General features: G+C 40.5%; 1 protein-coding gene across 5 annotated transcripts in view; it reads left to right on the top strand.

Moving 5' to 3' along the window:
• The window catches only part of DYNC2H1 (dynein cytoplasmic 2 heavy chain 1), a 310954-nt gene that overhangs the window by 234619 nt on the left and 61279 nt on the right, over nt 1-15056 (top strand). For 4 of the 5 annotated variants that reach the window (XM_078059074.1, XM_078059073.1, XM_078059072.1 and 1 more), the window contains one exon: nt 10960-11169. The exons of the other annotated variant lie outside the window; for it this stretch is intronic. In XM_078059074.1, coding sequence (XP_077915200.1) covers nt 10960-11169 — 210 coding nt within the window. The remainder of the gene's footprint in view (nt 1-10959; nt 11170-15056) is intronic. 5 annotated transcript variants of the gene reach the window in all.

Genomic DNA, 15056 nt, shown 5'->3' with positions numbered 1-15056 from the left:
CTGGATCGTATGGTAGCTCTATTTTCAACTTTTTGAGGAACCTCCACACTGTTTTCCAGAGTGGCTGTACCAGCTTGCATTCCCACCAACAGTGTAGGAGGGTTCCCCTTTCTCCGCATCCCCGCCAACATCTGTCATTTCCTGACTTGTTAATTTTAGCCATTCTGACTGGTGTGAGGTGGTATCTCATTGAGGTTTTGATTTGGATTTCCCTGATGCCGAGCGATATTGAACACTTTTTCATGTGTCTGTTGGCCATTTGGATGTCTTCTTTGGAAAAATGTCTGTTCATGTCTTCTGCCCATTTCTTGATTGGATTCTTTGTTCTTTTGGTGTTGAGTTTGATGAGTTCTTTATAGATTTTGGATACTAGCCCTTTATCTGATATGTCATTTGCAAATATCTTCTCCCATTCTGTCAGTTGTCTTTTGGTTTTGTTGACTGTTTCCTTTGCTTTGCAAAAGCTTTTTATCTTGATGAAGTCCCAATAGTTCATTTTTGCCCTTGCTTCCCTTGCCTTTGGTGATGTTTCTAGGAAGAAGTTGCTGCGGCTGAGGTCGAAGAGGTTGCTGCCTGTGTTCTCCTTTAGGATTTTGATGGACTCCTGTCTCACATTGAGGTCTTTCAACCATTTGGAGTCTATTTTTGTGTGTGGTGTAAGGAAATGGTCCAGTTTCATTCTTCTGCATGTGGCTGTCCAATTTTCCCAACACCATTTGTTGAAGAGACTGTCTTTTTTCCATTGGACATTCTTTCCTGCTTTGTCAAAGATTAGTTGACCATAGAGTTGAGGGTCCATTTCTGGGCTCTCTATTCTGTTCCATTGATCTATGTGTCTGTTTTTGTGCCAGTACCATACTGTCTTGATGATGACAGCTTTGTAGTAGAGCTGGAAGTCTGGAATTATGATGCCGCCAGCTTTGCTTTTCTTTTTCAACATTCCTCTGGCTATGCGGGGTCTTTTCTGGTTCCATACAAATTTGAGGATTATTTGTTCCATTTCTTTGAAGAAAGTGGATGGTATTTTGATGGGGATTGCATTGAATGTGTAGATTGCTCTAGGTAGGATTGACATCTTCACAATATTTGTTCTTCCAATCCATGAGCATGGAATGTTTTTCCATTTCTTTGTGTCTTCCTCAATTTCTTTCATGAGTATTTTATAGTTTTCTGAGTACAGATCCTTTGCCTCTTTGGTTAGATTTATTCCTAGGTATCTTATGGTTTTGGGTGCAATTGTAAATGGGATCGACTCCTTAATTTCTCTTTCTTCTGACTTGTTGTTGGTGTATAGGAATGCCACTGACTTCTGTGCATTGATTTTATATCCTGCCACTTGACTGAATTCCTGTATGAGTTCTAGCAGTTTTGGGGTGGAGTCTTTGGGATTTTCCACATAAAGTATCATATCATCTGCAAAGAGTGAGAGTTTGACTTCTTCTTTGCCAATTTGGATGCCTTTGATTTCTTTTTGTTGTCTGATTGCTGTGGCTAGGACTTCCAATACTATGTTGAATAGCAGTGGCGATAGTGGACATCCCTGCCGCGTTCCTGACCTTAAGGGGAAAGCTCTCAGTTTTTCCCCATTGAGAATGATATTCGCTGTAGGTTTTTCATAGATGGCTTTTATGATATTGAGGTATGTACCCTCTATGCCTATACTCTGAAGAGTTTTGATCAAGAAAGGATGCTGTACTTTGTCAAATGCTTTTTCTGCATCTATTGAGAGGATCATATGATTCTTGTTCTTTCTTTTGTTAATGTATTGTATCACGTTGATTGATTTGCTGATGTTGAACCAACCTTGCAGCCCAGGGATAAATCCGACTTGGTCGTGGTGAATAATCCTTTTAATGTACTGTTGGATCCTATTGGCTAGTATTTTGGTGAGAATTTTTGCATCCATGTTCATCAGGGATATTGGTCTGTAATTCTCCTTTTTGATGGGGTCTTTGTCTGGTTTGGGGATCAAGGTAATGCTGGCCTCATAAAATGAGTTTGGAAGTTTTCCTTCCATTTCTATTTTTTGGAACAGTTTCAGAAGGATAGGTATTAATTCTTCTTGAAATGTTTGGTAGAATTCCCCTGGGAAGCCATCTGGCCCTGGGCTTTTGTGTTTTGGGAGATTTTTGATGACTGCTTCTATTTCCTTAGTGGTTATAGGTCTGTTCAGGTTTTCTATTTCTTCCTGGTTCAGTTTTGGTAGTTGATACATCTCTAGGAATGCATCCATTTCTTCCAGGTTATCTAATTTGCTGGCATAGAGTTGCTCATAATATGTTCTTATAATTGTTTGTATTTCTTTGGTGTTGGTTGTGATTTCTCCTCTTTCATTCATGATTTTGTTGATTTGGGTCATTTCTCTTTTCTTTTTGATAAGTCTGGCCAGGGGCTTATCAATCTTGTTAATTCTTTCAAAGAACCAGCTCCTAGTTTCGTTGATCTGTTCTACTGTTCTTTTGGTTTCTATTTCATTGATTTCTGCTCTGATCTTTATTATTTCTCTTCTCCTGCTGGGTTTAGGCTTTATTTGCTGTTCTTTCTCCAGCTCCTTTAGGTGTAGGGTTAGGTTGTGTACTTGAGACCTTTCTTGTTTCTTGAGAAAGGCTTGTATTGCTATATACTTTCCTCTTAGGACTGCCTTTGCTGTATCCCAAAGATTTTGAATAGTTGTGTTTTCATTTTCATTGGTTTCCATGAATTTTTTTAATTCTTCTTTAATTTCCTGGTTGACCCATTCATTCTTCAGTAGGATGCTCTTTAGCCTCCATGTATTTGAGTTCTTTCCGACTTTCCTCTTGTGATTGAGTTCTAGTTTCAAAGCATTGTGGTCTGAAAATATGCAGGGGATGATCCCAATCTTCTGGTACCGGTTGAGACCTGATTTATGACCTAGGATGTGATCTATTCTGGAGAATGTTCCATGGGCACTAGAGAAGAATGTGTATTCCGTTGCTTTGGGATGGAATGTTCTGAATATGTCTGTGAAGTCCATTTGGTCCAGTGTGTCATTTAAAGTCTTTATTTCCTTGTTGATCTTTTGCTTAGACAATCTGTCCATTTCAGTGAGGGGGGTGTTAAAGTCCCCCACTATTATTGTATTGTTGTCAATGTGTTTCTTTGCTTTTGTTATTAATTGCTTTATATAATTGGCTGCTCCCATGTTAGGGGCATAGATATTTACAATTGTTAGATCTTCTTGTTGAATAGACCCTTTAAGTATGATATAGTGTCCTTCCTCATCTCTTATGACAGTCTTTGGTTTAAAATCTAATTTGTCTGATATAAGGATTGCCACCCCAGCTTTCTTTTGGTGTCCATTGGTAAATGGTTTTCCACCCCCTCACTTTCAATCTGGGGGTGTCTTTGGGTCTAAAATGAGTCTCTTGCAGACAGCATATCGATGGGTCTTGTTTTTTAATCCAATCTGATAGCCTGTGTCTTTTGATTGGGGCATTTAGCCCATTTACATTCAGGGTAACTATTGAAAGATAGGAATTCAGTGCCATTGTATTGCCTGTAAAGTGACTGTTACTGTATATTGTTTGTGTTCCTTTCTGGTCTATGTTGCTTTTAGGCTCTCTCTTTGCTTAGAGGACCCCTTTCAAGATTTCTTGTAGGGCTGGTTTCGTGTTTGCAAATTCCTTTAGTTTTTGTTTGTCCTGGAAGCTTTTTATCTCTCCTTCAATTTTCAATGACAGCCTAGCTGGATATAGTATTCTTGGCTGCATATTTTTCTCATTTAGTGCTCCGAATATGTCCTGCCAGTCCTTTCTGGCCTGCCAGGTCTCTGTGGATAAGTCTGTTGCCAATCTAATGTTTCTACCATTGTAGGTTACATATCTCTTCTCCCGAGCTGCTTTCAGGATTTTCTCTTTGTCTCTGAGACTCGTAAGTTTTACTATTAGATGTCGGGGTGTTGACCTATTTTTATTGATTTTGAGAGGGGTTCTCTGTGCTTCCTGGATTTTGATGCCTGTTTCCTTCCCCAAATTAGGGAAGTTCTCTGCTATAATTTGCTCCATTATACCTTCTGCCCCTCTCTCTCTTTCTTCTTCTTCTGGGATCCCAATTATTCTAATGTTGTTTCGTCTTATGGTATCGTTTATCTCTCGAATTCTGCCCTCGTGATCCAGTAGTTGTTTATCTCTCTTTTTCTCAGCTTCTTGATTTTCCATCATTTGGTCTTCTATCTCACTGATTCTTTCTTCTGCCTCATTTATCCTAGCAGTTAGCGCCCCCATATTTGATTGCACCTCATTGATAGCCTTTTTGATTTCTACTTGGTTAGATTTTAGTTCTTTTACTTCTCCAGAAAGGGTTTCTCTAATAACTTCCATGTTTTTTTCAAGCCCAGCTAGTATCTTTAAAGTGATGATTCTGAACTCTAGATCTGACATCGTACTAATGTCCGTATTGAGTAGGTCCCTGGCAGTCGGTACTACCTCTTGTTCTTTTTGTTGAGGTGATTTTTTCCGTCTTGTCATTTTGTGCAGAGGAGAATAGATTAATGAGAGAACAAAATGCTAGCAGGGTAACAACGTCCCCAGAAAATATACTCTAAACAAATCAGAAAAGACCTGAAGCAGTGGGAAAAGAAAGGGAAAGAGAGAAAAAAGAAAAAGAAAGAAAAAAAAAAAGAAAAAGATAAAAACAAACAAAAGCAGGACAAAACAAAACAAAACAAAAACAGAATGTGATCAAATATGATCAGGCTGGATTATAGATCAGTGCCACACACTAGATTTTGGGTGTATTTTGGTCTGTTAAAAGAAAGTCCCTCCCAAAATTTTAAAGAAAGAAAAACTTATATATGTACAAAAATAAGGGTTGATATGATGAAGGGATGGAATATGACTGTAAAGATGGAAATTATAAAAAATTTTTAAAAAGGATTTGATAAGTTGTTTGAAAAAAGAAAGAATAAGATTAAAAAAAAAGAAAGAAAGAAAGAAAGAAAGGGAGAGAATGTGATCAGGCAGGGGAGTAGAAAAAAACCATACACTAGAGATTTAGAGTATATTTTGATCTGTTAGAAGAAACTATCTCAAGATTTTAAAGAGAGAACAACTTATATATATATGCCAAAAATACGGGTAACTACTATGAAGGGATAGAATATGACTTTAAAAATGAAAAATAAAAATGTTTTTTATTAAAAAAGGGATTGATAAGATGTTGGTTGAAAAAGGGAAAAAGAAAAATTCAAAAAAAAAAAAAAAGACAGTTAAAAAAAATAATTAACTTTGAAAGACTAAAGAATCATGGTAAAAAAGCCATGAATTCTATGTGCAGTATTCCCCTAGCGCTGGAGTTCTGCCGTTCTCACTGATCGGTAAACTTGGTCTTGGCTGGCTGTTCTCGCTGATCTTCTGGGGGAGGGGCCTGTTGCCGTGGTTCCCAAATGTCTTTGCCGGAGGCGGAATTGCCCCGCCCTTGCCGGTCCGGGCTAAGTCATCTGCTCGGGTTTGCTCTCCGGAGCTTTTGTTCCCTGCAAGCTCTCCGTACAGCTTTGGAGGCGGAGAGTGAAAATGGCGGCCTCCCCGTCTCCGCCCCGGCGGAGCCGAGAACTCGGGGTCCCGCTCCTCAGCGAGCCCCCAGAGAAAAGCAGTCAGTCACTCCCGTCTCCCGGTCTCCGGCCACACTCCGTGCTCACCCGGCCTGTGACCGCGCCTTTCTATCTGGCACCCGACCCCGGGTGGAGTCTCCAAACCCAGCAGATCCCTGCGGTGCGCTCCCGCACCTCTCCTCCCGGGGGAAGAAGGTGAGTCTCCCCGGATCTGCCGCTTGTTGGGTCCCTGCTGGAGGAGCAGTGGCCTGACTGTGCCGCAGATCACGGTTTATGACAACCCCGAGCTGAGAGCCTGCGCCTCGGCTCCGTCTCTCCAGCCGGCTTCCCTGCTCCGATACCTGGGAGCTCTGCCGCACTCAGGCACCCCCGGTCTTTCTGTGACCCCGAGGGTCCTGAGACCACACTGTCCCGAGGGTTCCACCCCCCACTTCGCCACCGGAGTGACGTCCCTCAGCGGAGCCGACTCTAAAAGTTCCGATTTTGTGCTCCGCGGCTCGATCACTTGCCAGAAGCGGCCGCCGGAGGCCCCTCCCCCGCCGTCTATCCTCCCGAATAACGCCTCGGATTCACTTCTCCGCACGTCCTACCTTCCAGAAAGTGGTCGCTTTTCTGTTCAGAGAGTTGTTGCTATTCTTTTCTTCGATCTCCTGTTGAGTCTGTAGGTGTTCAGAATGGTTTGATCCCTATCCAGCTGAATTCCTGAGAGGAGACGAAATCCAGGTCTCCTACTCCTCCGCCATCTTGCTCCGCCCCCCGGGATGCCAGGAATTCTATAGATCTTTCTCCCCTTTGAACTTACCAAATGGATAGTATTATTTTATTTCCTTATTTCCCTTTTTGTTCCCTTCCTTGCTCTCTCTCTCCCACAGTCTTGTCAGAAATCCACTTCTGGAAAGACATAATTTAATGGAGATATGTCAAAATTTTTGACTGTTCTGAAAGGGAGTGCATTTATCTCTATATAATATAACACATACGTAATAACTAAAAGAGCTGTCTCTCCATTGTCACAGAATGGCTGCACCTATTCTCCACCTTAGGATCTCTTAGGTTCAAGTCTAGTGGAAACAGGTGCCTCTTTCTCAGAAGACCCAGCAGAATTCTCACTGCCTTGGATTCTGTCTTGTTGGCCATCAATGTGGTCGGGAGAACGGAGTGCTCTTATTAGTGAAGCTTTTAGCCACACACTGATTTCTGCAACTGAGATGAGTAAACTCTTATAGAACTACATGGACTAAGACTTAGGAAAGGCTGTTTCTGCCCCAGAGAGATAGTAGGAAATGATTATCTAAAGAAGAATGAGGAGTTCCTGGAGGGCGAAAGTACAATTTCCACCCCCAAAAATGAAGATATTACCCCCTTTTATGTAACCCTTATAGAACCACCCAACTGTTTGTTTTTGTTTCTCATTTCCTTTTTCGTTTTTTTAACGGATTGTATGTTGAGTCTTTTTAATATCTTCCTTATCAATAGAAAGAATATCTTGAACCAAGACATGATCATGTGACCGGGGGGGGAAGAAAACCTCTGGTTGTTGATCACTCTTTTATAAGCTGTGGCAAGTATGCACGGAGACTATAATCTTACTAATTTCATTGCATCGCAGATGTGGGAAGGACCCACACCTGGATTTCCATTACACCTTGAATAAGTGATAGTGTCCTCGAGAGGTTGTCCAGCCACTGCCCAAGGGACATCCCCGGCCTGCCCTCCTTTTCCGGAAATCGTTTTACTGAAACCCGGCCAGGCTGCTAGTCTGCCGACCGTCTGCAGCCCCCCTGCCCTATAGCAGCGTGCGGGAGCGGCAGCGACCCACGCAGCCTGACCAGTCTCCTCTCAGGACCTTTATGGGAACGCTTGCCAGCCCCTGGCCTGGTCAGTGCTAGCATCTGCTCTCGTGACGGAAATTCTCTCACAAAGAGCCATCTTCGGACACCTCTAACTGTCAAACACAAAACACCACCGCTTCCCGTGTCATCCATTCTGCTGGAGTCTAGACAGTTATGTCCATCAAAACACAGAAACCCTGGATTCACACTTATATTATGCCAAATAAGGGTCGTTTTTCTGGCCCAAAAGATACTCCTTGCTTAATAGTTAAGTTTTAAAATACCCGTAACCTTCTCCCCCAGCAGCTCCATAATCACTTAATGATTTTCTCTGAACACATTCAGCTTTTTCATGACAAGATGATCTTTAAAATGTCAAAGCCATCCTTCAAAGGAACACAGTTTACTCATTTGTGTTTAGTCATTAGAAAAGGCTTTTATAGTAAATCAGCTGACAAAAGATAAAACTGTAGTCCCTTGGTCGTGTCACCAGAAATCATGCTGCATGCCTGTTGTAATTATTCATGGTGAGTTTAGCTAAGGTATGTATATATATTGAATTAAAAAATACATTATTCACAATTTTTTTGTCTTAAGATTATAACATATCGCTACGACTATGAATTCTCTCTGTACTTCATCCTTTTGGGTGTGCAGAATAGCTGCATTTATTTTTAGAATTAGTTATTTGACGTGAATTTTTTATGAAAAGTTTGTGGAGGCCTTGAAGTGGATTATGTTACAATCTAGAATGCACTGCAGTTTGCGGCCTCCTGCTATGTGACACTTTTCCACTGATGAATGGACCGCAGCTTATGTAGTGCATTTTGCTACCTCCTTCTTTTTTGCCTTCACAGTGCTTTTTCATCTTTTATTAATCACTTTTGAGACTGTACTGTATATTTTTTGTCTGTTCTTTTTGTTCTTATTGCTGAACATACAGCATTTGACTTGCTAGTCTCCAGAGCAGGACTGTGTGATGGAAGTAGGATGTGAAACAGAGACGGGAGCTGTAGATGTCATCTGTAATAAGTGAAAACAGGTGAACTTAATTTTAATAATATAGTTCGTGGCACCTGATGTATCCCAAACATAAGCATTTCAACATGTGATCAATGTAGAAAATTTATTAATGTGATATTTTACATTCTTTTTTCATATTAAGTCTTTGAAATTCAGTTTGCATTTTACACTTACTGCACATCTGTAAACCATAGTCCCTACGTGAACTCTCTTTGAATTTTAGGCATTTTTGATGCTCTCCTAAATCACCCTTTTAAAAAGTTCAGTACAGTGAACTGTTTTCTTAGATTATGGATCCAAGAGTGGTGGAAAGTCTCTCACCCTGATATGTTTAATTAATGCAGCTGGTGACTGTCAGCTGCAGCCGCTGCCATTGACCGCTCCGAAAATTCTTCGGGCCTTTATACACATTATGCTCCGTCGACTCTGCCTCCGCTCTAGAAAGGGAACAGCAAAGCCTGGGTGAGGGCACAGCTGTCGACACCGTGGTTTACTGAGTATTTTAAGTCCACTGCTGAGACCACCTGCTCAGAATAAAAAGATTTCATTCAAAGTATTACTGCTCATGGACAGTGCACCTGGTCGCCCCAGAGCTCCGATGGAGACGGACAGTGAGATGCATCTTGTTCTCATGCCCACAGCCCATGGATCCAGGAGTCGTTTTGACCTTCACGTCTTACTACGTAAGAAATACATTCTGTACGGCTGGAGCTGCCGAAGGAGTGGTTCCTCTCGTGGATCTGGGCAGAGTACGTGGAAGGGACTCACCATTGTAGAGGCCATTAAGAACATTGTGATTCATGAGATACCAGATATAAATCACAGTATCAACGTGGACAGGAATTTGGGACGCTGTTGATTCCAGACCTCATGGGTGATTTTGAAGGGGTTCAACGCGTTAGGGGAGGAAGTCGCTGCCAACGGGGTGGAAACAGCAAGAGAACCGGGATCAGAAGTGGAGCCTGAAGATGGGGCTGATCTGCTGCAATCTTGTGATCAAACCTGAACAGATGAGGAGTTGCTTTTTGTGGATGAGCAAAGACAGTGGTTTCTTGGGATGGAATCTACTGGCGAAGGTGCTGTGAAGATTGTTGAAGTGACAGCAAAGGACTCAGAATGTTACGTCAACTTTGGTGATAAAGCAGCGGAGGGTTTGAGAGGATGGACTCCAGTTTGGAAAGAAGTTCTGCTCTGGGTAAAATGCTAGCAAACAGCCTCCTGTGTTGCAGAGAACTTGTTCCTGACAGGAAGAGTGGATCCGCGCAGCAAACTGCATTGTTGTCTTGTCTTGAGAACTTGCCGCGGCCGCCCCAGCCTTCGGCTGCCCCCACCCCAATCAGTCAGCATCCCTCGGCACTGAGGCAAGACCCTCCACCAGCAGAGAGGTGATGACTCACTGCAAGCTCAGATGATGTTAGCAAATTTAACAATAAAGTATTTTTTAATTAAGGTGTATAAGTTGTTTTTTTTTGAGACAATGCTATTGCACAATTAAGAGACTACGGCATAGCATGAACATAACTTCATAGGCACTGGGAACCAAAAAATTCATTTGACTTGGTTTATTGTAATACTTGCTTTATTGTGGTTGTGAGGAACCGAACCCACAGTATCTGTGAGGTATGCCTATGTAGTGATAATAGAAGTAAACATGTCTAAATTTGAGGTCTTAACCCAAATCAGTCTTCAGGAATAATCTTAAGCTAATAAAATTTATTTAATGGCAATAGCCATGCTAGATCATCATGTCATTAAATTATTTGTCATGCTCAATAGATGAAAAAGACCGTGCTCTCATGGATATATGAATGTGACAACCATTAGAGCAAAGACAAGGGATCCTTAACCAGGCTTGTAAGCAGAATAGATAAAGAAAGTTAGGATAACATATAGTAGGTAAGAGAAAAGGACTTCCCACATTTATCTCTTGATTGTATTTTAGCACTTTTAGAATATTATTGAAGGTAATTTTTTTTCTTCTTAACCATATAAGCTCTTTAGCTACAACTCCTGTTCCTTGAGTTTTTCCTACTAATTTGAGAAATCCTAGAAATCCATGCGTCAGAATCTCTGTTAAAGTATAGATGGAGAAATAAACATGAAGATGTAATACTCACTGACCTTGAGTACAAGATGTATAGTGTGGTTCTGTAATATACATACAGGGAATTTTCAAATTGAGTTAAATAACCACCTTTTACTTCAAATCCATAATTCTGTTATTCTCGGTGTAGCTGTTCTGTCTTTGCATTGGCTTATAGAGCCTTTCTTCCCATCTTTCCTACTGTATTGACTGCTGCGTCTCAGGGTGGCTCCCCCATTCCCTGTTCCCACCCCCATACCACTTCAAATGGTGATGAACTCCAGAATTCCCTTCCTGTGTATTCACAGATTGAATAAACTTGGCCACTGTAAAACAACAGTATTTCAAAACGGAGTGGGACAACAAGGAATTTTAGTAAGTTTTGAAGTGTTTAGTGTCAGTGATTTGTGCTGCTTTTCAGTTAAGTATGACCTGACATATTATTCTTCTAGAATTCAAACCTGATTCATCAGAAGGTGTCTCCTCCTAGTGATCGACAAGGATCTCCAATATTGTCATTCATCATTCTGGAACAATTTAATGCCATTCGCTTAGTCCAAAGTATTCATCAATCTCTTGCCGCTCTCAGCAAAGTCATCAGAGGAACTACCTTACTGAGTTCAGAAGTACAGAAACTGGCAAGTGCTTTATTAAACCAAAAGGTAAGCCAAAATTAAATATATGTGTTTTTATTTCATTATTATAAATGACTCTTTCATTATGTATACATTTACCAAGTCTTAGAGTTAACAGTAACAGAAAACCCAAGTTAAACTACCGTAGCCAGATAGGAATTAATTGGCTGATACAATGGAAGGACAAGGGTAGCCAGCGTTAAGTCAGCTCGACGCAGGAGCTGCAGGTTGTCATTAGGATCTTAGCTTGTGTTACTTGTCTATCTGTCTCGTCATGTTGTGTGTGAGTGCGTATATATATGTATTTACTTGTGTGTGTATGTACATGCAGCCTCCATGTTGATTTCACTTTGGGGCAGGTCGTCTATACATGATGGTATCCTAGCATGCTGAGCAACAGAAAGAACACCTTTCTCCTGGTAACTCAGGCAAAAATCTTGGGATTAGCTTTAATCCAAACTGATTGGATTGTGTTTGATGCCTAGCCCCTTTAAAATTCTCTGTTCAGGATTTGCAAAGTTCTCATTGGCTAGAGCTTCAGCCAAATATGTATACCAGCAGCTAGGATGGATTCAGCTCCATCTGTAATGTGGCATACTCCAAGTAAGGGAAGGATGGTTACCCAGTGGAGAATCAAGGTACTTTAGCAGAAGAAAGGGAAATCCACTTCTCTTGCTGAATAATTGACCCATTTTATTTTTTTTTTAAGATTTTATTTATTTGAGAGAGAGCGAGCATGAGCGGTGGGGAGGGGGAGAGGAGGAGAGAGAAGCAGACTCCCTGCTGAGCAGGGAGCCCAACATGGATGTGGGAATCGATCCCAGGACCCTGAGATCGTGACCTGAGCTGAAGGCAGACGCTTCACTGACTGAGCCACCCAGATGCCCAATTAAACCATTTTAAATATCAGTAAAATCCATGTATTATAGATCTATTGGCTAGAAACAAAAAAAATGGAGTATCTGACATATATTTACTTTAGTTATTTGGAAAATATACACCTTACAGAACTTGGCATCTGGAAAAGATTTCACTAGGGTTCCATAGGAATTTAGAAAGAAAAAAGTTTTGTTTTCCCCCTGCCTCCAACACTGTTTACCCTCAATATAGAAAACTCTGATGGTCAACTTAAAGTCTTCTACATAAAAGATCATCTTCCTGGAAGTTCCTGTATCTTACATAAAAAGATTTCTGTCTTAGTTCAGGCTGCTATAACAAATTCTGACACATTGGGTGGCTTAAACAATAAACATTTATTTCTCATAGTTCTCAAGATCAAATTGCTGGTAGATCTGGTGTCTGATGAGGCCTGCTTCCTGCTTTGCTCATGGCCATCTTTTTGCTGTGTTCTCACGTAGCACAGAGGAAAGAGAGAGGAATCAACCTCTCCTGTCCCTTCTTAGGAGGGCATTAATCCCATCATGTTTGCTCCACCCTTATGACTTACTACCTCCCCAAAGCGTCATCTCCAAATATCATCACCTAGGGGGTTAAGGTTTCAACATATGGATTTGGGGGAGGACACAAACTTTCAGTCCACTGCAATATCCATTCCTTTTCTGCATAGACAAAAAGGCATACTCTGGCAACCTTATGTTCCTTTTTCCCTTTACCTTGGAAAGGAAATCTCAGCTTTGTGTTGTGTACTGCATTTAAATGGTTTTTCTTCGTATATAGATGACTATTTGAATCAACGATGATATTCAAAATACCATAGTAGTAGTATATTGTTCTATAAGCTGTATCTAACTTCTTTTTTATTTCAAGTGATACATTATCTATCATGAAAGCTCCTTGAGCATTTCAAGGAAACACTGAGAAAGGATTGTAAGAGCTCTGAAGAGCTTACATTAGTTAGCTCATGTAAGCACCACGTGCAAGGTGGTGCTCCTGTTACCTTTATTCTACTGGGAGGGGCCTGAGGCAGACGGGCGCGGGTGCTCAGTCACTTAACCAGAGTCACGCAGGGAGAACTTGTAGAGTCAGGAACCTAGGCGGGTCTGGTGCCTTTATAAATAGAAATGATTTAAATTTACCAAAAGATAAATTTTCATGAGAGTGTATTTCTTTAAAATCCAACTTCATGCTGTCTAAGGGCAAAATGTACGGGATTGCATTTAATGACAGTTGAGTGAGGTCTAGGAGGAGAATCACACTGATAGAGCACGAGTGTAGAGGAGGACAGCAAGTTTGGTGGAACTCACACACACTGACGTGTAGAAAATTCAGCTTAGATCAGATTTTGAGGTTTCTAAAGCCAAAGAAAAGGTGTTTGGATTAAATGCCATAGGCAATAAGAATATTTTCATGTAGAAATAATGTCACAAAAGGCCAAGAAAGTGGCCCGTGGAATAGGTCTATCTGCCACTTGGTAGCTATGTGACTTGGGCAGGTCAGGTAAACCTCTCTAAACATTACTTTTCTCGTTTGTAAAATGAGGATAATAAAGATAACCTACCCTATGGGATTGGTATGAAAATTAAATCATAAGTAAAGTGCTTGGTACAAAGCAAGCATCCTCTAAATGATAGTTGCTCTTGTTATTGTTACTGTAGGAGAACTTTATTAGGTAAAAAGCAGCTTTTGGAGCAGTTGACTGGTAACACTATACAAAACTAGTTTATAGAAGTAGGGGTATCATGTGGGTTACTGTTTACTCATCTCAGTAAGAGCTGGTTAGGGCATGGAGTAGGGTGGCTCAAGAGGGTTGTATGTGATATAAATGAAAAATAGAAAAAGTCATCAGCAGACCTGGCTTCTTGTTTTGCTTCTGCTGTTGTAAACCATTTGGGTGATCTTTGGCATAAACACTTGAAAAAAATGAAGAAATCATTTTTTATAATGGTTTTGTAATGTGGCTTATTAGACCATAGTGAAAGATAAAGAGTTAAATTGGCTTTATTATATGAAACATTTTCCATGAGTAAAACCAAGGAATGGCATTTTATAAAGAAGTCATAGATTTTTAATTCTTGATAGCGCCTCTTTCTCTTCCCCTGACTCAGTAAGTTCTCCTCAGTGTTTCTGTATTTGGCATAGCACCAGGGCCTGACGACTTCTTAATTACAGTGTGTTGAGGATGTAGACAATCTCATTATTAATGTATTAAATTAAGTTTTATATATTACACATATTACACTTTTTTTTTTTATTTGTCAGAAGGACAGAGCACAAGTAGGGCAGGGTGAGCTGCAGGCAGAGGCAGAGGGAGAGGCAGGCTCCACACTGAGCAGGGAGCCAGATGCCGGGCTCGATCCCAGGACCCTGGGATCATGACCTGAGCCGAAGGCAGACGCCTAACGACTGAGCCACCCAGGCGCCCCTATATATTACACTTTGAATTGAGAAATACAGCCTCTAAAATATCACTATTTTTGAAATATTTTTATAATTTGCATGAAAACAAATTGGTTAAAATTCTTTCCAAGGATGAAAGCATGTTTTGCAAAGCACATTTACATTATACCACAGAGAATATCTCTAGAGATGTTTCCTGGTGTCTGATGAGACTCAGACTGGGCTGACCTTCACCAAGACAAGATCCATAAAATAAGTTTCTGACATTTACTTTCCAATGAGTTTTACCAAGAATTGTGAATCCAGTACTATCCCATTTATTTCAAGATAAAAATTTAATGTTTTATTACATTTGAATGTGACAAGTTCTGTATTAAGTGATATGATTTAATGTAAGTTAGGAAATAGTTCAGTACTTGACATTTTCTTACTGTGTTGACATGATTGGATTAAGAATTTTCTTAGAATTACGACTTTTTTATTTCTTTGACAGCTTCTGGTAATCTATGAAAACTTTTTTTTTTGTAAAAAGTCACAATATTTATAATTTGTTAAAGAGAATAGTACTGTTAAATATTGTGACTCTTCTTTTACATATTAGGACATGGGCTTTAAAT

This window comes from Halichoerus grypus, chromosome 11 (genome assembly GCF_964656455.1).
Source record: "Halichoerus grypus chromosome 11, mHalGry1.hap1.1, whole genome shotgun sequence".
Taxonomy (NCBI): domain Eukaryota; kingdom Metazoa; phylum Chordata; class Mammalia; order Carnivora; family Phocidae; genus Halichoerus; species Halichoerus grypus.
This window is presented reverse-complemented; position numbering and strand designations above follow the sequence as displayed.